Here is a 21,669-nt window from a genome sequence, read left to right as displayed (position 1 = left end):
GGCCGTTTTTTAGAACACTGCTATTTCCAAAAGCATGTCACTTACTTTACCTTAAATGCTAACATACTTAAGCATTAATTTATTATTTTTAAACAGCTTAAGTGTCAAAATGGTCCCTGTGTTATAATCTTATGGCCAATTTAGTCCTCGTGTTTTCGATTTAGCTAATTTAGTCATCGTGTTTGTCTATGTTAGTCAATTAAGGACATTTCATTCATATTCTTTTAAAAAATTCATAAGAAAAGTTATATGAGATATAATTACCTTTTCTTTTTACAGAAAAATGAAAATCAATGAGAGATAATACATACAAGAGATAAAATTTTCAATCTGAAAAATGATTAAGGTATAATTTTATAAATAAGTTTATACTAATTTATAATTTTTTTTTTATAAATTAGATTGAATTGTTTTTAATTGGCTAATGGAGATAAACACAATGATTAAATTGACTAAATTGAAAACACATGGACTAAATTGACCCAATGACTAAAACACATGAATCATTTTAACATTTAAGCCTTTCTAAACCAACAACCCAACTTTTATTATTTTTGTTTACAAAAAACATAAATGAAAAATAAAATTTTGGCATATCGGATAGAAGGAAAATATTGATAATATGTCAAATTGTTAAGTCAGCCATCAAATTAAAATTTGATGATTTGAATTTGACATCTCCTTTGAAGATGCTTTAAGTGGTGAGAAACTTTACTTTTTATTTTATTAATTTTTTAACACAATAATCTTACTATTTGTTTAAAAATATGTAATATACCATTCCATCTTCTAATCACATTAAAAAATTTCTCAGCACCTGTCATATGGGAGATTTAGGTCACTAGCCTATTTCACTCGAACGTTAAACTGGCAGCAGCAATCCTATATAATAATCCCAAAAAACCCTAATTAAAATAAGAGCAAATGGTTTTGTAAAGTCAATCTAACAGGAGAAAAGCTTTTGTAACTCCCCAAAATCCACCTACATGTCACGTACCAAAAGATGCCATTCACTTCGCCTCCATTATTTATTTTTTCTTTTTCTTTTTTTTTCTCTAGGATTTCTATTTCTTTTGTTTCTTAAATGTTGACATGGCAGGGAGATGAGGCAAGAACCCAAACGGTGAAAGCATTTAATCACCATCCAGAAAAGCACTTCATTTGTATATATCTGCAACAACAGCTGAACAGCTGAAGCAGAAGCAGAAGCAGATTATAAGCTGTTGCAAAAAACACAGAGCATATTGGTACCAATCTTGTGAACTGTTCATCCCAATGCCCACTATTTCCCCATAATATTTAACAACTCCTCCCTCTCACATGGCCTCACTTTTCCCATAACTTATTAAATCTCGCTCCTCTCTCTATACTCTGTCTGTCTGTGTTTTCTAGAGAGAGAAATGTGGGATTCCAGTGCAGAAACATCATGAGCTCCCAAAGCCTCCATTTTTTACCATGCTTTCTTCTTCTTCTTCTTCTTCTTCTTCTCTCGGTCCAATCTTCTGCTCTCGACACAGATGGACTTATCTTACTTTCTTTCAAGTTTTCTATCCTCCGAGACCCTCAGTCCGTTCTTGCAACCTGGAATTCGTACGACGAGACGCCGTGTTCATGGAGAGGCGTCGTTTGCGCGGCGCCGCCAACACCATCGTCGGAATACTACCCAAGGGTCGTAGGTTTGAATCTTCCCAACTCTCAGCTTCTGGGTTCCATCCCTGCCAACCTTGGCATGATCGAACACCTTCAAAGTCTCGATCTTTCCAACAATTCCCTCAACGGGTCCCTCCCACAGTCGCTCTTCAACGCCACGGAGCTTCGGGTTCTTGATTTGTCGTACAATTTGATCTCCGGCGAGCTGCCGGACGCGGTGTCGCAGCTCACCAACCTCCAGAGTCTCAACCTCTCCGACAACGCCTTGGCGGGAAAATTGCCCACCAATCTGTCTTCTCTGCCCTCTCTAACGATTATTTCTTTGAAGAATAATCATTTCTCCGGCGGCCTTCCCAGCGGGTTGGAATCCGTTCAGGTTTTGGATCTGTCTTCGAATCTGATCAACGGCTCCCTGCCGTCTGATTTCGGCGGCAACAGTCTGAGTTACTTAAACGTCTCCCACAACGGAATTTCCGGGAAAATACCACCGCAATTTTCCGAGAAAATTCCAGGTAACGCCAAAACCGACCTATCTTTCAACAATCTCACCGGCGAACTCCCGGAATCTCAGGTGTTCTTGAACCAAGAAACTGGGTCTTTTACCGGCAATCCTGATCTGTGTGGCCCACCGACCAAGAACCCATGTCCGATTCCTTCTTCTCCTTCCTCTTCACCCAATGCTTCGTCTCCGAATTCTCCTCCGGCAATTGCTGCAATTCCCAGGAACCCAGAAGCCGTTTCGCCGATGTCTGCAAATGAGCATTCGCAGCAGAGCCAGACCGGGCTCAGACCGGCCGCCATTGTCGGAATAGTAGCCGGCGACATAGCCGGAATCGGAATCCTCGCGCTGATTTTCCTGTACATTTACAGATTGAAGAAGAAGAAGAAGAAGAGCACCAAGGCCGAGATCACAGCAACGCTGAAGAAAGACGCTAATACGAATTCAACGCCGGTAGTCAACGACTGGTCGTCTTCCTCGTCGGAATCGAAAGGGTTCACCAGATGGTCGTGCTTGAGAAAGCGAGGCGAAGACGAAGACAGCTCCAACACGACAGCCTCCGACTCCGAAGAACATCAGACGGAGCAGAATCCCCAAAGGGGTCACGAAATCAAACGGCAACAAGAGCAGGAAAAGAGCAAAGGCGGGACCTTGGTCACCGTCGATGGCGAAAAGGAGCTAGAACTGGAGACACTGCTCAAAGCCTCGGCGTACATTCTGGGCGCCACCGGTTCGAGCATAATGTACAAGGCAGTGCTCGAAGACGGAAGCTCGTTGGCAGTTCGAAGGATCGGGGAGCAGAGTGTGGACCGGTTCAAGGATTTCGAGAACCAAATCAAGCTCGTGGCCAAATTGGTTCACCCGAACCTGGTTCGAATTCGTGGATTCTATTGGGGGATCGATGAGAAGCTCATTATCTATGATTTCGTCCCAAATGGCAGCCTCGCAAACGCTCGTTACAGTGAGTTGTCTCTGTTTTTCCTCTGGCATTTGTTTATGCGCATGTTAGTGCAATAGTATCGGGTTTTGCTAACATGCTCTGAAAACCGATGGTGACGGTGTGGCGGTCACACTAAAATATTTCTCCTCGACGGTGAAGTAGGTCAAACTGAACATTTGTTAACGCTTCAAGTCAACCGTTACGTACCCCACAAGTCTTGCGATAGCGATGGTTACACACAATAATCCAACTTACATGATAATACAGCCACTTGTTTACTTCTATGGTCACGCTCTTGTTTTGTTTCTGTCACCTGTCTCTAAATTTTGTCTAATAAGTGACAATGTGAGTGAGATTTTTTTCCAAAATTGGTACTATAGCATGACTGAAATTTGAAATTTCGTACTAATTGTGTCCTAAAAATTTCAGGGAAGGTGGGCACATCGCCTTGTCATCTACCGTGGGAAGCGAGGCTCAAGATAGCGAAAGGGGTTGCCCGTGGGCTCGCGTACCTCCACGAGAAGAAGCATGTCCATGGGAACCTCAAGCCTACCAACATTCTCCTAGACGCGGACATGGAGCCCCGGATTGGTGATTTTGGACTCGAGAGACTTTTGTCCGGCGACACAAGTTACAAAATGGGTAGCTCGACAAGAAATTTTGGAAGCAAGAGATCAACGACTTCACGGGATGGCTTTCAGGACTTTGGACTAGGACCTAGCCCGGGTCCAAGTCCGAGCCCTAGCTCCATGGGCACATCGCCTTATCATTGCCCTGAGTCGCTTCGGAGCCTAAAGCCGAACCCAAAGTGGGATGTGTACTCATTTGGGGTGATATTGCTTGAGCTACTAACCGGGAAAGTTGTGGTTGTGGATGAGGCAGGGCAGGGACTTGGGCTTGGAGTGGATGATGGCGGCAAGGCCTTGAGGATGGCAGATATGGCAATTAGAGGTGAATTGGAGGGCAAAGAGGAGGCCTTGTTGTCGTTGTTCAAGTTAGGGTACAATTGTGCGTCGCCTGTCCCACAAAAGAGACCAACAATGAAAGAAGCCCTACAGGTCCTTGGGAAATTCCCATCTTCTCCTTCATCATTGTATTATTATGCCCCTTAATTTGTAGGGAGAGATGTATGTATGATTGACCAATAATTTTTTGTTTTATTTTATTTTATTTTTCAGTATGAATCCATCTGTTTTTGAGATTATTGGATTGGTCCTTGTAGTAGGTTTAAGTGTTGATTAGCTAATAATTAATCTTCATTAGTCAATAAGATGCACCTTAAAATTGTTGGTCAATTGACGAAATATTGTAATAATTTATATGCCAATGTGTCAATCATGCAGATGCATGTCATTTTATGACAAAGATTTGAGCTATCAGTGGTGACTTTTATGATAGATACTTTTGTATCATCGATCATCTTATAAATTCAATCAATTTAATTGTTATTAGTACTACAAAAATGTAAGAGATCTCATAAAGTCCTAGCATCGTTGTGTGCAACCTATTGCACCTTGTATTTACAGTCCGATAGACAAATTTTATTTTATTCCTTACATCCCCATTCGTCTTTGTGAGTATCCACCTCGTATCCAAGTATCCATATCATCCCCCAATGTATACATGCATCTCGTGTATCAAACTTGTATTAGTATCTGTTATGCTATGTGGACCCAAATTAGAGTATTTGTACCTCAAAAGTTAAATACAAGGCACTCCCCTTTTTACCTTTTGCAAACGAGAGTGCCTTGTACTTAAACGTATAAGTGAAAAAGGTCAAAAGATAGTACAAAAATCAATTATCTTATTGCAAATGTCTCAACTCAGTCATTCCACCAATGTGCTTCTGACATCGTTTGACAAAAAAGTAAAAAAAATTAACACAAATGCACTTTCAAGAAGCAGCCTGAACGTTGGGCTTAATATTTGGGCTTCCACCAAGCGGGTTAGAAGCCCAGAGATCCAAATCTCCAGACAAACGGTTCGGTCCGAAAGCCACTTTTGAATTTATATTGAAAAGATCCCGCTCCCCGAAACGCCTCCCAGTTTTAAATTCCTCTCTCTCTCTCTCTCTCCCCAGAGACGCAGAGACCTCACCAAAATCTCCAATGGCGACGAATATTGGTATGATGGACGGCGCTTACTTCGTAGGCAGGACCGAGATCTTGGCCTGGATCAACTCAACTCTCCATCTCAATCTCAGCAAAGTCGAGGAGGTTCTTTCTCCAAACCCTAAACCCCAACCTTTTCCATTTCGAATTTACTCTCTTACGATTCAATTTCGCCCATCGATTTTCTAATCTGCATTTTCAGGCTTGTTCCGGTGCCGTTCACTGCCAACTCATGGATGCCGTTCATAACGGTATTGTGCCGATGCACAAGGTCAATTTTGATGCCAAGAGCGAGTACGAGATGATTCAGAACTACAAGGTCCTTCAGGACGTTTTCAACAAACTCAAAATCACTAAGGTTCAATTTTCCTTGCTTTCTTCGTTGTAATTTATTAAATATAATTGGAGTAGATTTGATCCTCATTTTTTCTTGAATTTATGCTATGTGTTTACCATTTTTGTTTTCTGTGTGTGTGTATTGGGCGTTTTTAGCACATTGAAGTGAGCAAGCTTGTGAAAGGAAGGCCGCTCGATAATCTGGAGTTCATGCAATGGATGAAGCGGTACTGCGATTCTGTCAATGGAGGCAGTATGAACAAGTAAGTTCTAGCCATAATTGTGTACGTTGTATAAGAATTCCCTTCCATTCAATAACTGTTTATGATGTTATCTGGGAGTTACATTTTGTTGTAAGTTGAACCATCAAGTGTTTGTATTTCTATTGAGACATGCTGTATATGTTTGAAGCAAATGGACTTCATCCATATTTGAATGTAGAACTCCAATTCTTGCGAAACTTCGTTTTGATTCAATTTTCTGCCGTTGTTGAAAATCAAAATCAAAATTCGAATCCTATACTTAGTATCTATGCTCTCTCCCAAGTGTTTGCTTTCTGTTTGGTTAGTACCTTGGACTTGCCTTCTCTTGTTTACCTTGGACATTTATTTTATCCGCTATGCTCTGCATATTATGATGATATATTCGTACTCAAGTCTGCACTCGTCAATGACAAGTTAAGTTCCTTTGGGGCTGCATATTTGAAAGAAAGAACAAAGTTGTTCGTTTGTTAGCGGTAACTAAGGGAAAATTTTGCATATAAATGATATGCCTTTTATTGTCACTGTTAGTTACAATGCTCTGGAGAGGAGAGAAGGTTGCAAAGGAGGGAAAGAAGCTTGCAAAGTTGGGAAAGAAGGAAACAAGAGAGGTGCCCAATTGCAATCATCAGCTAAGGGTTCAGCAGCTCCCCAAAGATCTCAGTCCTCCCACAATGCTCGAAGAAATGATGTAGCACCTTCTGTGAACTCCACAAGTCAATCAGGGAAGACCTCGAGGCCTTCTTCCAGTGGAGGCCCTACAACCCCTGCGTATGATGAACAGGTGGTGCTTTTAGTCTGAGTATGAGTGAGAATTCAATCAATGAATGTTAGATGGTCTAATACTAATTTGAATGCAGATCACGGAGTTGAAGCTGTCGGTGGATAGCCTTGAGAAGGAGAGGGACTTCTACTTTGCGAAGCTCAGAGATATTGAGATACTTTGCCAGAGTCCTGAGATTGAACACCTAACTGTACTGTACTTTCACTCTTCTGTTTTGATTTTTTCTGGATGTCTCATCAGAATTACCGGAAACTTTTCTATATGACTGATAGGCAGTGGAAATTAATGGTTTTTATTCCTTACGCAGGTTGTTGCTGCTATACAGAAGATTCTATATGCTACCGATGATAATGCATCGGTGGTGGCAGAAGCTCAAGCCATGCTGTCTGCCCCCCAAAAGGAAGTGGAGCCCTTGAGTCCAATTGCTGAAGCTTCAGATGAGAAGGCGAGTTCAGAGACACAAAAGAGGAAAACTTATCTGAATCTCGACGTCGATGCTGCTGCCATGACGACATTATCTCCGAAACAAAGGATCTCCGACGCTTCTGATGTCCATTGTAGTGGGTCACCCCTTATGACTTACTGATCTCCTTCTCAGTTCCATCTTATAAAAAAAAAAAACAGTCATCCATTGAATTTGTTAGTCTTACCTATATATTTTTTGGTACGTTTGATATATTTGCCGAACTGTAGTTCAACAAGTAATTGGTGCAAGGGACATGGGATGTAATGCCTTGTTTGATATATTTGTGTTGTAAGGTAGAAGAAGGTACATCCATATGAATGAAATATTTTAGTTTCTGCTCCAGGAATTTTATGACCTTTATGTGTGTTTTTGTTCCTTAATTTTAAAGAATAAAAATATCTGGGATATTTGCACAAACACCACCTAGACTATTAAGAATGTGCGTAAATACTAAGAAATATTTATTTTAATTTTCCACCCAAGCTCTACTTTTAGGGGTGATTTTGGATTGTAGTGCTTTTTAAAAAGCAACTTATTTAAAAATCTAGAACATCAAACATGTTTGGTAAAATTTAAAAAAAAAAATACTTTTTTAAAAAAATACTATCAATAACAGTAGATAAATATAGAAAAGCAAAAGTGATCCCTGAGATTTGCATAAATCGTCACTTTGGTCCCTAACATTTCAAATCGATAAAAGTGGTCCCTAAGATTGTCCATCATCCATCATTTTGATCATTCCGTTAAAAACTCCGTTAAGTGTCCCAGAGCTCTTGGCTGGAAGTTTGGGAAATTTTCAAAGCTTTGTAACTCAATCGTTTCTTCATCAAATACGACCCATAATATATCAAAATAAAGATAGGAAAGTGTAGAATAAGATTATACCAATTTGGAAGCCCAATTGTTGTCAGAGTTGGCCGGAAAATAGCCTCAAAGTTGACTGGTCTGAGGGAAAACTTGAAAACTCGTCGGAAACTGGGTAAACTTTAAATGTTCATAACTTCTTCAATACTCAACGAAATCAAGTAATTCAAAAATGAAAATCATACTTCTCGATGAGACAAAGAGAATGGTACATTTTTTATAGCTAACTCGCCATGTTTTGGCTGGAAAACGGCTCAAAAGTGGCTGTCTTAGTCTCGAGTTAGCCACTTTCGAGCCATTTTCCGGCCAAACCAAGGTGCTTTAGCTATCTAAAAAGGTACAATTCTCTTCATCTCATCGAGAAGTATGATTTTCATTTTTGAATCGCTTGATTTCATTGAGTATTGAAGAAGTTATGAACGTTTAAAGTTTACCTAATTTTCGGCGACTTTTCCAGTTTTCCCTCGGACTAGTCAACTTTGAGGCTATTTTCAGGCCATCTCTGGCAGCCATTGGACTTCCAAATAGGTATAATCATATTCTACACTTTCCTATCTTCATTTTGATATATTATGGGTCGAATTTGGTTAAGAAACAATGGAGTTACGAAGCTTTGAAAATTGCCCAAACTTCTAGCCAAGAGCTTCGGGACACTTAACCGAGTTTTTAACGGAATGATCAAAATGATGGATGGTGGACAATCACAGGGACCACTTTTATCGATTTGAAATGTTAGGGATCAAAGTGATGAGTTATGCAAATCTCAGGGACCATTTTGGCTATTTAGCCTATTAAAAATTCTAGAATATCAAACATGTTTGGTAAAACAAAAAAAAAATGCTTTAAAAAAAAAAAAAACTGCTATCAATGACCGTAGAAAAATATAGAAAAGCAAAAGTAGGGTCTACCATGCTACTAAGCTTATAAAGTTGTTGAGTGTTTGATAAATTAAAAAGTGATTTTAATTTTAAAAAAAAAAGCAGAGTGTGAGTATTTGGTAAACTTTTATATAAATTGCTTTGAATATGTTAAATGACTAAAAAGGGTGTGATATTTCATGTGATATAATAATTGTTAAAAACAATATGTAGGGGCAACAATTGTAATTTTGTAAAACATGTGGGAGTATTTGCTATTTAAAAATTTCATTAAATTAGCATTTATTACTATACTTTGAAAAAAAAAAAGTTTTTTTTAGGAGCATGGTATACCAAACACATTTAATATTCCAGATTTTTTAATAAGCTTTTTTGTCTTTTTTTTTTTTTTTTTAAACACCACAATCCCAAACCTGTTGTAAACTTCTAGTTTAAGTTCTAGTTTAAGTGTGATTGTGTAAATCCTAGATTAGATTTGATTCTAATTATTTTTTCCTATATGGACTTGTATTCCTTGAAAAAGAATGATTTCTTCGCTCTCTCTTATTACTATAAATAAAGGTATTGCGTAGAGGGAATAACACACATTCCTCTACACAACCCTAAAATCACATATCTCTCCGTGCCGCCGACCCCCTTCTCTATTAGTTAAAATAGGCCATAACACATTATCAACATACTTCTACCGTTGAGCTTAGGAATTTGACATAGAAGCTTTCTGCATCAAACCAGTTCACCAATATCATCACGCAATCAGGTTCTTCCAAAACAACAGTTTTTACCTTGATATTTTTGCAGCCATGATAGCATGAACATTCACCATAATGCATGACTCAACTTTACATTTTTCGAATTTTAGATTCTACATAAATTGTGTATGCATTATATTCATAATTGTTGAATTATGTGAATTTGATATTGTCATGAATTGCATCCTATATCTGCTCATGCATTAAATTATTTGTCCATATGCGTTGAATTAAAATATGGAAATAAAGAAAAAAAATTTTAAAAAAAATCTAAGGTTTTTTAAACCCAAACCTGAGCCACAATTGGAACCCGAAGTTCCAAACATCTGGAACTCAGCCCAAAAACCCCAATGCCCTTCACGGCGTCACACGCATGGCCTACAACCATTACGACTACCATCCTAGATGACCTTGCAGTCGTCACCGACCTTGTTTTTGGCCAAGATTCGTATGAATCTCCCCGGATTTCGAAAACCCAAATTTGAATCCTAAATTTTTCTTTGGTTTTTGGACGTCGATACTTTTTCCGTCACACCATCTCGATTCCATGTCAAACACAACAACTCGTTTTGAGTTTTTTTTTTTACCAGAACACGGTCGCCTGTATTGGAGGCACCGACCTTCGTCCCCAGTGACCACACCCAATAAAGCTAGGGTGTTTTTTTTTTGCTGAAACCCAAGGTCAATTGGGCAGGCCTTCTCAGCCTGTGACATAAAAAAAAAAATTAATTTTTTTTTTCGTTATTGGGCTCGCCTGATATGGTCCAAGACCATGGCTCGGCCCAATATATGACACCAGCCTAAGGGTTATCGTGTCCTTGCGCCCGCGATGCACGGGATCCCAGCTTGCGGCTAGTGCATCAGTGCACCTGATCAGCGCCTATCTAGGCCTCTATTTCTTGAACCCTGTCCTTGCAGCCCGTTTGCTGCTACTGGGCTTGCAGTCCAAAAACTAATTGGGGCATGATCAACACGTGCCTACCCCATCCCAGTTTTGGGCTTGCGTTTCACGATACAAATTTGCTCAGCCCACCCGTGGGCTTTGGCTCATGTTTTTAGACCCTGAGCTTAATTGTATTTTTTTTTAGACAATTTGAGTTTTATAATTTTTTCACCCACACTTTAAATTTGGCCCGAAGTCCAAATAATTATTTCAATTACAATTATAGACCTGAAGTTCTATTTACATATTTTCTTGTTGCAGATTTATGTATATATATTTGTGTTTGTCTACAAGAACATATGAACCTGAAGTTCATAATTATTTGGAAACCTGAAGTTTCTAGAAACATGCCTTGTTTGAAAACCTGTTAAAAACATCACCCATGAAAACCCGAAGCTTTTTCATGCAAATTTAAACCAATACATCTCTATTAGAACCTTAATGTTCTACTCCTATGTGAATGGATTGATTTTTTCTCCATTACACTAACCATATCTTGTCCATTCATTTTGTGATAGGAACATGTCGAATTTGAACAAACTCGACTTCACCACTTTGGAGGTCTCTGGAAGAAACTACCTCAAGTGGGTCCAAGATGTGAAGCTCCACCTCACTACAAAGAATTTGCGTCCCACCATTGAAGATTAGACGGATAACCCTGTTGGCGAAGCTGAGAAAGCCACTGCCATGATCTTCATCCGAAGACATATTCATGACACACTACAAACTGAGTACTTTGTTGAGGAGGATCCACGAGCACTATGGGTCGCTTTGGTTGATCGTTTGATCACCAAAAGGACATCTTTTTGTCTGAAGAAAGACATGACTAGCAGTATTTGCGCTTCTAAGACTTTAAATATGTGAATGAATATAATTATAAAGTTTGTCAAATCCGATCATTTCTCAAGTTCTGTAACGAGACTTTGACTAAAGATGATCTCATGGAGAAAACCTATTCGACCTTCTTAGCTACTAATATTGTCCTGCAACAACAATATTAGGCTCAGAAGTTCACTAAGTTTTCAGATATGATCTATGTTTTACTTTTCACTGAAAACAGAATCAGCTGTTGATGGAAAATCATCAAGTTCGACCTACTGGAGCGACTGTTGTGCCTAAAGCATATTATAACACAAACAAAAGCCCAAAATGCCAACAAAGGCATGGTAGGGGTGGCCAGAAGCCACCCCGTCAAGGTCAACAGAGCCAAGGCTTATCTAAGGGAAAAAACAAAGCCCAGAAGTGCCCTAAACTCACTCTCAAGGCCCCAAACCTCAAGAATAAGGGCAAAGCACCTGAAACCATGGATGGGGATATGTGCTTTCGCTGTGGTTCAAAGGACCATTGGTCCTGTGTTTGCCATGCTCCCTAGAAGGTTGTAACTGAATATTATTCTTGTCGTAAGAAGTAAGAATCAAACTTTATGCAAGTGGATGAACAGAAGGGTACCAAGATGGAGGTTTCTGACTTTCAAAAGGCTATTAGCCCTATAGAAGATTAGAATCTTAGACATAAACTATTTTTCTAGTTGAAATTTAGACATTGAGGCCGAATTCCACCTAGTGGCCAAACCTCTATTGTGTTTTTGGTTTAATTTTGAACAATTTTCCTTTATATTTGGATTATTTATTGGTGATTTGTTTTTTGGATATTAAGTTTTTAATTAATTACCATCCTTGAATACTTAAAATTATTTTGAATGGATATTTGTTTTTAGAACTTTTATACATGTGACCGATTCAAATTAATTTTCATTCTAGGTATGACTAGTGGGGAAGTTAGTTGTCTGGCAAATAGTGCGACCACGCACACAGTTTTACGTGAACGCATCTATTTCACTAACTTCATACTTAAGAATGCACATCTGACAACCCTTTCAGGCTCATCCAACTTGATTGAAAGATACAGTAAGGCACATATAATGTTGTCCAATGGTACAATTTTGACCATTGATAAGGCACTTTATTCTCCACATTTCGGAAGAACGTTGTTGAGTTTTAAGGACATTAGAGATAATAATTACCACACTGAAACCTATGTAGAAAACAGAATCGAATTTTTGTGCATAACTTCCTACAAATATGGCCAGAAGCATATTCTGGGGAAGATGGAGCGTATCCGAGTGGTCTATATACTACGACCATACACCCTATAGAAAGCCACTATGTGGCCAGCTCTATCTCTGGACCATACAAGACCTCTATGAGGACCATTTAGATACTTTATGGTTTTGGTTGATGTTTCCACACGTTGGTTACACGTGTGCTTGTTGTCCACAATGAACGCTGCATTCTCCAAATTGTTGGCTCAGGTTATCAAGCTCAGGGTTCACCACCCTGATTATCCGATCAAATTGATTCGATTGGATAATGCTGGATAATTCACTTCTAAAACTTTTGATGACTATTGCATGTCAGTTGAGGTTGAAGTTGAACATCCAGAACCCCATGTTCACACCCTGAACGGCCTGACAGAGGCATTCATTAAGCGCTTACAAATGATTGCTTGATCGTTGGTCATACGTACCAAGTTCCCGATCACTGCTTGGGGCCATGCATTATTGCATGCAACCATGTTGGTCCTCCTGAGGCATGTTGCAATCTAACCATATAATGCTCTTCTTTTGGTTGCCAGATATGAACTCGACATATCGCATATGCGTGTTTTTAGTTGTGCAATCTATGTGTTGATTTCACCTTCCTTACATACTAAAATAGGGCCTCAGCAAAGGATGATAATCTATGTCGGATATGATTCTCCTTCGATTATTCGTTACTTAGAACCTTTGACAAGCGATTTGTTTATCGCTTGTTTCGCGGATTGTCACTTCTATGAGACAGTCTTCTCGTCATTATGGGAGATAAGAACATCAACATTCCTGACGAACGACGTGAATTATCGTGGACGACTCCCACTTTGTCTCATTTAGATCATTGGACTGCTCAGTCTGAAATTGAAGTGCAGCGCATATTAGATCTTCAAAGCATATATCAGAGTATGCCATATGCTTTCACCAATCTAGTGCGAGTGACAATATCACATATTCCAACTGTGAATGTGCCTGCAAAGATGGATGTACCAAATGTACGATGAACTTCCCTCCTTAAGGCTCGGGACTCTAACTTAGGCGATCCACGTACATTAAATGCTAGCCAATCATTTGCCCCTATAGCATGAACGTGGCAGACCTCTTGGTTCAAAGGATTCACACCCCAGAAAAAGGAAACCCACGACACAGGCACCTGAAGAGATTACCATGAATCTGACTGTCTCCTACTCATTCTATCCAACTCATGAGGAAATTCTAGGTTACAGAAGAGTCCTTGAAGAGATGAATCTACCTCTTAGGAATTGTGAGATTTCGGTTTATTATGCTATATGTGTGAAGGTTTTGGGTATGATCTGTTGATGCAGCTTTTGACTGTTATCTCTATAATTGATGACTTAAACTATCCAGAGAAGACAAATACATACTATATCGTCAATGTCCCATACTTATTTTCCACATGTTGGAAGGTTTGTATCCTAACAACTCACATTTTGAAATAATACTGTTTAGCAACACATTGGGTTTACAAATTTAGAAAATAATACCCAAAACAGATAATTAAATAAAAAATAAGAAAAATATTAATTTAATTAATTCGAATCGGTTTGGTTCGGTTTCTAGACCATTGAAACCGAAACCGAACCAAAAGAATTCGGTTCGGTTCGATTTTTTCAATTCGGTTTGGTTTTTTTGGTTTCGGTTTTTGGCTTTTTGAACTGACCCCTAGTTACTATCCACCCTAAGGGCTACTTTGATATTGTTGTGCTTTAAAAAAAAACTATTTCTGTTGTGTTGTAAGAATAAACAGTTATAAAATAAAGTTATTGAGTGTTTGGTAAACTTGTTTTGTAAAAGTGCTTTTAACCAAAAAAATAGTGTATTAGTGTTTGGTAAAATTTTATATAAATTGCTGTGAATATGTTAAATGACTAAAAATGATATAGTATTTAATGTGATACAATATTGTCAAAGAGAATAATGTACATGCAATGATTGTAATTTTGTAAAATATGTAGAGGTATACATGTCATTTGAAATTTCATTAAATGGGCACCGATTACTATGCTTTGAAGAAAAAAAAATGTTGTTTTAGGGTTGGTTTTGTTGTGGCCCATATTTAACTGACAATGGAAGGGGGCAGGCGGCACAGAGAGAGAATAGAGAGAGATGTGTTTGTAGGATCGTGTAGAGGAATGTGTGTTATTCTCCCTACGTAGTGCCTTTATTTATAGGAATAAGAGAGAGAAGAAATCTTTGTCCTCCAAGGAATACAAGTCCATATAGGAAAGAATAACTAGAATCAAATCTCATCAAGGATTTACACAATCACACTTAAATTAGAAGTTTACAACACTCCCCCTTGAGTGTATAAATACTCAAGTAGATTCGGCATCATGTAGAAGTTGAGGAAATCGACTCGTCGGCACTGATTCTCGGAACACGCTATTCTCAATAAGGTAGGAACTTGCATAAGGAAGTAAATCTCACAAAAAAAACCCTATGGCTATGGTAAAAACCCGAATAGGGACAAAACCCATAGTCTAACGAAAAATGCGTGAGTAATGCAAAGTCAAATCAAACGTCTACGGGACATCATCAGGGATATGATTAACCCAAGGTGGGTGCCTCGTTAAAACCTAGTTATGTAGCAAAAACCTAGTGGGAAAAATACTTCTAATCGTAGGGAAAAGAGTACATTAAGATCAAACAAGTATTCTTCAGGATACTCCTCCTAAGTTTGACACAATTCCAAAGAGAACTAGCCATGTTACAGCTCAGAAAGTTTACGCATACCAATTCCTTGAACAAGCTTTTGAAATGTTGCCTTCAGTATTGATTTGGTGAAGAGGTCAGCCAAATTGTCTTGTGAACAGATTTGCATGACTTCAATCTTATGATTCTCTTGTTGTTGATGTGAGAAGAAGAACTTCGATGCAATGTGCTTGGTGTTGTCTTCTTTGATGTAACCCTTCTTGAGCTGTTCAATGCCTGCTGCGTTATCTTCATAGATTGTCGTCGAGACATCAACGACGGGGTAAAGATTGTAGGAGCTTCGAATATGGCCCATAATTGCTCTCAACCAAAAGCATTCCCGAGTTGCTTCATGAAAGGTGAGAATTTCAGCATGGTTAGACGAAGTGGCAACTAAGGCTGTTTAGTTGACCTCCAAGAGATTGTGGTACCTCTAACGGTAAAGACATAACCCATTTCAGACCACGCCTTGTGCGGATCTGATAAGTATCCTGCCTCGACATAACCAACAAGGCAAGAATCGATTCGAGATAAGGGGGTACGACATCACTCGAGTATCCGTAGGGCTAAAACAAGCCCAAATTCGTAGTACCCTTAAGGTAGTGGAAAATGTCTTTAACACTAGTCTAGTGTCCGTGTGTTGGTGCATTACTGTATCTTGTCAAAAGATTAACAGTGAATGAGATGTCGGGTCTAGTGCATTGAGCTAAGTATAATAAAGAGCCTATTGCACTTAGATAGGGAACTTCAGGCTCCAAAATCTCTTCATCATCCTTCTTCAAATGGAAGGGATCTCGTTTTGCATCTAGTGATCGAACGACCATATGAGTACTCGAAGGCTTTGCTTTATCCTCATTAAAGCGGCGCAACACATTTTGGGTATAGTTTGTTTGATGCACTAAGATTCCATCCAAACGGTGCTTTATCGTGAGATCGAGATAGTATCGCGAACTCTTCAAGAGTTCCGATATGGTTCATGTCATCGACATATACTGCAACAATTGCAAAATCGGAATGTGACTTCTTAATGAACACTTAAGGGCATAGTTCATTATTCACATATCCCTGAGTAGTCAAATACTCACTCAGACGGTTATACCATATTTTTTCGGATTGCTTCAAACCATAGAGTGAACGCCTCAGCCGAATTGAGAGTGTGTTCCAGGGTTTGGAAATATTTGATCCAGTTAATGTAAGTCATTCAGCAACTTTCATATAAATTTCCATATAAAGATCCCCATAGAGATACGCAGTTACTACGTCCATCAGCTGCATACTCAGTTTTTCGGAAATTACCAAACTGATAAGGTAGCGAAAAGTAATCACATTCATAATTGGTGAATAAGTTTCGTTATGGAAAATCCCGGGGAATTGTGAGAAGCCTTGCACAACAAGACAAACTTTGTAACGCACAATTTCGTTCTTCTCATTACACTTCCGAACGAAAACCCACTTGTAGCCAATGGGCTTCATATGTGGAGGATATGAGTTACAGGTCCAAACACCTTACATTTCACAAGCGAATCGAGTTCGACTTAGATTTCTTGTCTCCAGTTTGACCAATCGATTCTACGTCGACATTCATCAATGGAACGGGGTTTAATGTCATCGCTCAACATGATCTCAGTAGCTACTGCATATGTTAATGCATCGTTGGCGATCATCTCATTTCTACACCAAACATCATCTAAGCTAGCACTACTACAATATTAGCTTTAGGTGTCGGATGATGGTGGCGGTTTATAAGTTATTCTGATGGATAAAGATATCCGACACGTATTTTATTTAGTGTCGGATAAAATCTCATTTCTGTCGGATTTGTTCTAGCGGATTTAACCGCCAATAAATTTCTATAACCCTCAGTAATTTTGAATTATTTTTTTTAATATTTTTTTTACATGTTCTGGCGGTTTTGAAGTTAATAGTGGCGGTTATAACCGACAAAAATTAATTTTTTATTATTTTAGTATTCTGACGGTTTTTATTTTAATATTCTGACGGCTATAACCGACATAAATTAAATATTTTATAATTTTTCGCCTAAAGCTTTTCTATTTGTTGTTGATTCAGATATCTTTTGCTTCCATTTTCTCTTCTTCATCTTCAATCCTCATCTTCAATCTTCAATCTTCAATCTTCAATCCGTTTCTTCTCTTCATTTCTTTTGCTTCCATACTTTTCATCTTCTATTTTTTTCTTCATCAAGCACTTCATCTTTTTCTTCTCTTCATCTCACACAGTAAGTTTTTCATTTCTTTTGCTTCCATACTTTTCATCTTCTATTTGTTTTTTAATCAAGTACTTTGTGACTTATTTTTATTTTATGATTTGATTTTGCAGGGGCTTTAATTAGTTAGCTGACTACGTAAAGAATAGATCGACAACGGAATTCTTCAATAGTTCAGGTTTTATTACTGAACTTATTGATGTTTAAATTGTTTGTTTAACACACAAGATTATTTATTTAGAGATTTTAATTTAATTAGTAAGATAAATTAGGAATATTTGTGTTCTATTAGTTTATTTTATTTACTTAAATTGTTATGAAGAAATTGAGATAAATATTTATGTTAAATTGATAATATTTAATATTTCATAAATTTGTAATATTTAGTAATATAGTTATATATTATGTTAATTAATTAAATATTTCACTCTAATTGCTATGAGGATAATAAAAACTTAAATTTAATAAATAATCAAGAGTATAGATAAACATATTTTTGTTAACCTTTTATTGTAATTTTAATTTGTTTTACTATGATAGGTGTTGGAAATTAAATTTCTAATAGTTATGCCTACATGATAGGGATTAAAATATTGTATTTTATTTACTTAAACTGTTATGAAGAAATTGAGATAAATATTATTTGGAAATATTTATGTTAAATTGACAATATTTAAATGCCATAAATTGGTAATATTTAGTAATATAGGTATATATTATGTTAATTAATTAAATATTTCACTCTAATTGATATGAGGATAATAAAAACTTAAATTTAATAAATAATCAAGAGTATAGATAAACATATTTTTGTTAACCTTTTATTGTTTTTTTTATTTGTTTTACTGTTATAGGTGTTGGAAATTAAATTGCAATTGTGATAGTTCGAGGTTGAAAAATAGAGATTGAAATTTCTAATAGTTATGCCTACATGATAGGGATTGAAAGATTGTAGGCATCTTAGTTTCAACGTAATATTTGCTCTCGTACAGTGGTAAAACATGGAAAAGAATTGGTTGACACTACCGCGAAATTTGGAAGCGTATACAGATGGAATTAATTTATTTTTGGATCAAGCAGTTGCGAATGGTGCTGGCCCCGATAAGTTTAGATGTCCTTGCAAAAGATGTTGTAATCGATATATTTTTGTTAGAAAAACTATTGTCGAACATCTTGTGTTGTATGATATGGATAAAGATTACAAAAATACTTCATGGCGACATCATGGGGAGCCTTTAATTGGAGAGCAAAATATGGAGATTGGAGAAGAAGGTGTTGGGCCATCTACTGAAACAGGAGATCGGTTGACTAGTATGCATGATGTTCTTAATGATGTATTTGTCCAACCATTAACTGAAGAAGGTGTTGGGCCGTCTACTGAACCCCTTTTTGGGGAAGGGCGTCCTGAAGAGGTCGAGACTTTTTTTAAGTTGCTTGAAGAGGCAGATCAAGATTTGTGGCCAGGTTGTAAGGAATTTAAAAAATTGGAGGCGGTTGTAAGATTGTATCAGATCAAGTGTTTAGCAAGAATGCCGGACGGGATCTTTACCACGTTACTCGAGTTAATTAAAAAAATGCTGCCTGATGGAGATTGTTTGCCTGAATCTTGTTATAAGGCAAAACAACTTATAAATAACTTGGGTCTAACGTATGTAAAGATTGATGCGTGTCCCAATAATTGCATGATCTATTGGAAAGACACTGCAGAGTTGACCGTATGCTCAGTTTGTGGTGAATCAAGATATAAAAATGTCAATGAAGATGATGGCTCTAGAAAAAAAATCGCAACTAAGGTTATGTGGTATTTTCCTTTAAAACCACGATTGCAGCGGTTGTATATGTCGAAGCATACAGCTGAACATATGAGGTGGCATGCAACTGAATGTCCTAAGGATGGGTTTATGAGACATCCTTCATATTCTCCAGCATGGAAGCATTTGGATAATTTATATCCGGAGTTTGGATCAGAAATTCGAAATGTCCGATTAGGGTTGGTCAGTGATGGATTTAATCCTTTTGGAAAAATGAGGCAAGACTATAGCACATGGCCTGTGGTGCTTTCAGTTTACAATTTACCGCCCTGGATATGTATGAAGCAACCAAATTTGTTGTTATCTCTGTTAATACCAGGACCGCGTAGTCCCGGCAAAGAGATTGATGTGTACATGCGTCCATTGATTGATGAGTTGAATGAGTTGTGGGAGGTGGGCACTCCTACTTATGATGCGTATTCCAACCAAACTTTTACGATGAAAGCTGTCGTTTTATGGACTATAAGTGATTTTCCGGCTTATGGAATGTTATCAGGATGGAGTACACATGGATATAAAGCTTGTCCACATTGCATGCATGATAAAGAATCTATTTACTTGCCGGCGAGTCGTAAGATTTCCTATTTGGGGCATCGACGCTTTCTTCCTGTTGATCATAGGTTTCGAAGACAAACCACATCTTTTAATGGTCGGCGAGAGCATCGTAGTGCACCAAGGCAGTGGACTGGTTTACAATGTCTTGAAGAACTTTCTACTTTGAGATTTACTTTTGGAAAGCCAAAGAATGATGCTTCGGTTGGGCAACGCAGAAAACGAACTGAGAGCAGTACAAGTAGTAAGAGTCAGTGGAAGAAGAAATCTATTTTTTATGAACTACCTTATTGGAGGCATCTGTTGATTAGACACAATCTTGATGTTATGCATATTGAAAAAAATATATGTGACAATGTAGTTGGAACATTGTTAGATATAGATAAAAAGTCCAAGGATGGATTGGCCGCACGTGCAGATCTTGAAATATTGAACATAAGACCTAGACAACATCCGCGTAGGGAAGGAAATAGAACATTTCGACCTCCAGCATTGTTCACGTTGAAAAAAGAAGAAAAAACTGCATTTTGTGAAGTGTTGTCTACTATTCAGGTTCCCGATGGATATTCATCAAATTTGTCGCGATGTGTGCATGTGAATGAAAGAAAAATACATGGATTGAAAAGCCACGATTGTCATGTTTTAATGCAGCAGTTACTCCCGCTTGCAGTACGTGCGGTTTTGCCTAAATCCGTTACTATGATATTATTAGAGTTAAGTGTCATTTTCAGACAATTGTGTAGCAAGAAGGAGTCCGAGGAAGGTTTCAAGCAATTGAATTCAAAAATTGCCTTGACATTATGTCAATTGGAGAAGATATTCCCGCCGGCATTTTTTTATGTAATGATGCACCTCCCAATTCACTTGGCAGATGAAGCAGCTATTGCAGGCCCTGTTCCATATAGATGGATGTATCCAATTGAACGGTAATTAACAAATCTTTATAAAATTTGTTAGACCATCTCCAACCCTTGGGCTAAAAGCCAAATTTTTTAGCCCGGAAAATTTAGCTTTTAGCCCAGAAACATCTTTTCTGCTCCAACCCTTCTACCCTAAAATTTTAGCCCGGAATTATTAAAGAATGAAATTAGCCTAAATTTTTTTCTTAAATCAATTTTTAAAAAAATAAAAAAATATGTAGATTATTGTAAATTAATTTTATGAACATTTTAATCTAAAAAAATTTAAATTCCGATAAACATTCGCATTTAGCCCGGGGGGAAAGTTAGGGGGTATTTGGCCCAGAAATAGCATTTGGCATTTAGCCTAAAATTTTAGCATGGGTTGGAGAGTGTTTGGGGGGGTAATTTGGCTTTTAGCCCAGGGTTGGAGATGGTCTTAATTTATAATGATAATTTTTATTAGCAATTATAATAATTTGTGTTTTGTATTATAATTATAGGTTTTTACAAACACTGAAGCGCTATGTTCGTAATAAGGGTCATCCTGAAGGTTCTATTGCTGAAGTGTATTTGGTGGATGAGTGTTTGTCCTTTTGTTCCATGTATCTTAGAGATGTTGAGTCTCGTCGCACTCGTAGAGGTCGAAATGAAGATGGTATTGGACGTGGAGTATCTGGTGGGTTATCAATTTTTGACTCTAAAGGATGTTATATGGGTTCAGGAGAAAATGTGAAGCTCGAGTTAAATGTTCTTGATCAGTGCCACAGATACATTCTAAATAATTGTGATGAGGTTAACCCATTTAGAAGGTAAAATCATTTAGTCATACGTCTTAATGTTTTATCAATTTTCTTTACTTTGAAAAAAAAGTTAAGCATATTTGGACCTGATTGGCT

The 21,669-nt window shown here is 37.8% G+C and overlaps 3 protein-coding genes across 3 annotated transcripts; all 3 read left to right on the top strand.

The window, feature by feature from the left end:
* The first annotated feature begins 1,100 nt into the window (after positions 1-1,100).
* Positions 1,101-4,359, top strand: LOC126605260 (probable LRR receptor-like serine/threonine-protein kinase At4g37250). Its single transcript, XM_050272630.1, has 2 exons — positions 1,101-3,110; positions 3,519-4,359. The coding sequence occupies exons 1-2, from the start codon at positions 1,427-1,429 to the stop codon at positions 4,199-4,201; spliced, it is 2,367 nt and encodes a 788-aa protein (XP_050128587.1). The 5' UTR covers positions 1,101-1,426; the 3' UTR covers positions 4,202-4,359.
* Positions 4,360-5,130: 771 nt separating this feature from the next.
* Positions 5,131-7,392, top strand: LOC126601694 (microtubule-associated protein RP/EB family member 1C-like). The gene is made up of 6 exons (XM_050268435.1): positions 5,131-5,305; positions 5,403-5,558; positions 5,693-5,799; positions 6,328-6,580; positions 6,657-6,770; positions 6,888-7,392. The coding sequence occupies exons 1-6, from the start codon at positions 5,198-5,200 to the stop codon at positions 7,164-7,166; spliced, it is 1,017 nt and encodes a 338-aa protein (XP_050124392.1). The 5' UTR covers positions 5,131-5,197; the 3' UTR covers positions 7,167-7,392.
* Positions 7,393-18,761: 11,369 nt separating this feature from the next.
* Positions 18,762-20,574, top strand: LOC126602863 (uncharacterized). Its single transcript, XM_050269699.1, has 2 exons — positions 18,762-20,423; positions 20,542-20,574. The coding sequence occupies exons 1-2, from the start codon at positions 18,762-18,764 to the stop codon at positions 20,572-20,574; spliced, it is 1,695 nt and encodes a 564-aa protein (XP_050125656.1).
* Positions 20,575-21,669: the final 1,095 nt, after the last annotated feature.

The sequence above is a fragment of the Malus sylvestris genome, chromosome 15, assembly GCF_916048215.2.
Source record: "Malus sylvestris chromosome 15, drMalSylv7.2, whole genome shotgun sequence".
In the NCBI taxonomy this organism is placed as follows: Eukaryota; Viridiplantae; Streptophyta; class Magnoliopsida; order Rosales; family Rosaceae; genus Malus; species Malus sylvestris.
The sequence above is the reverse complement of the archived record's forward strand: the minus strand, read 5'-3'. Positions and strand labels throughout refer to the sequence as shown.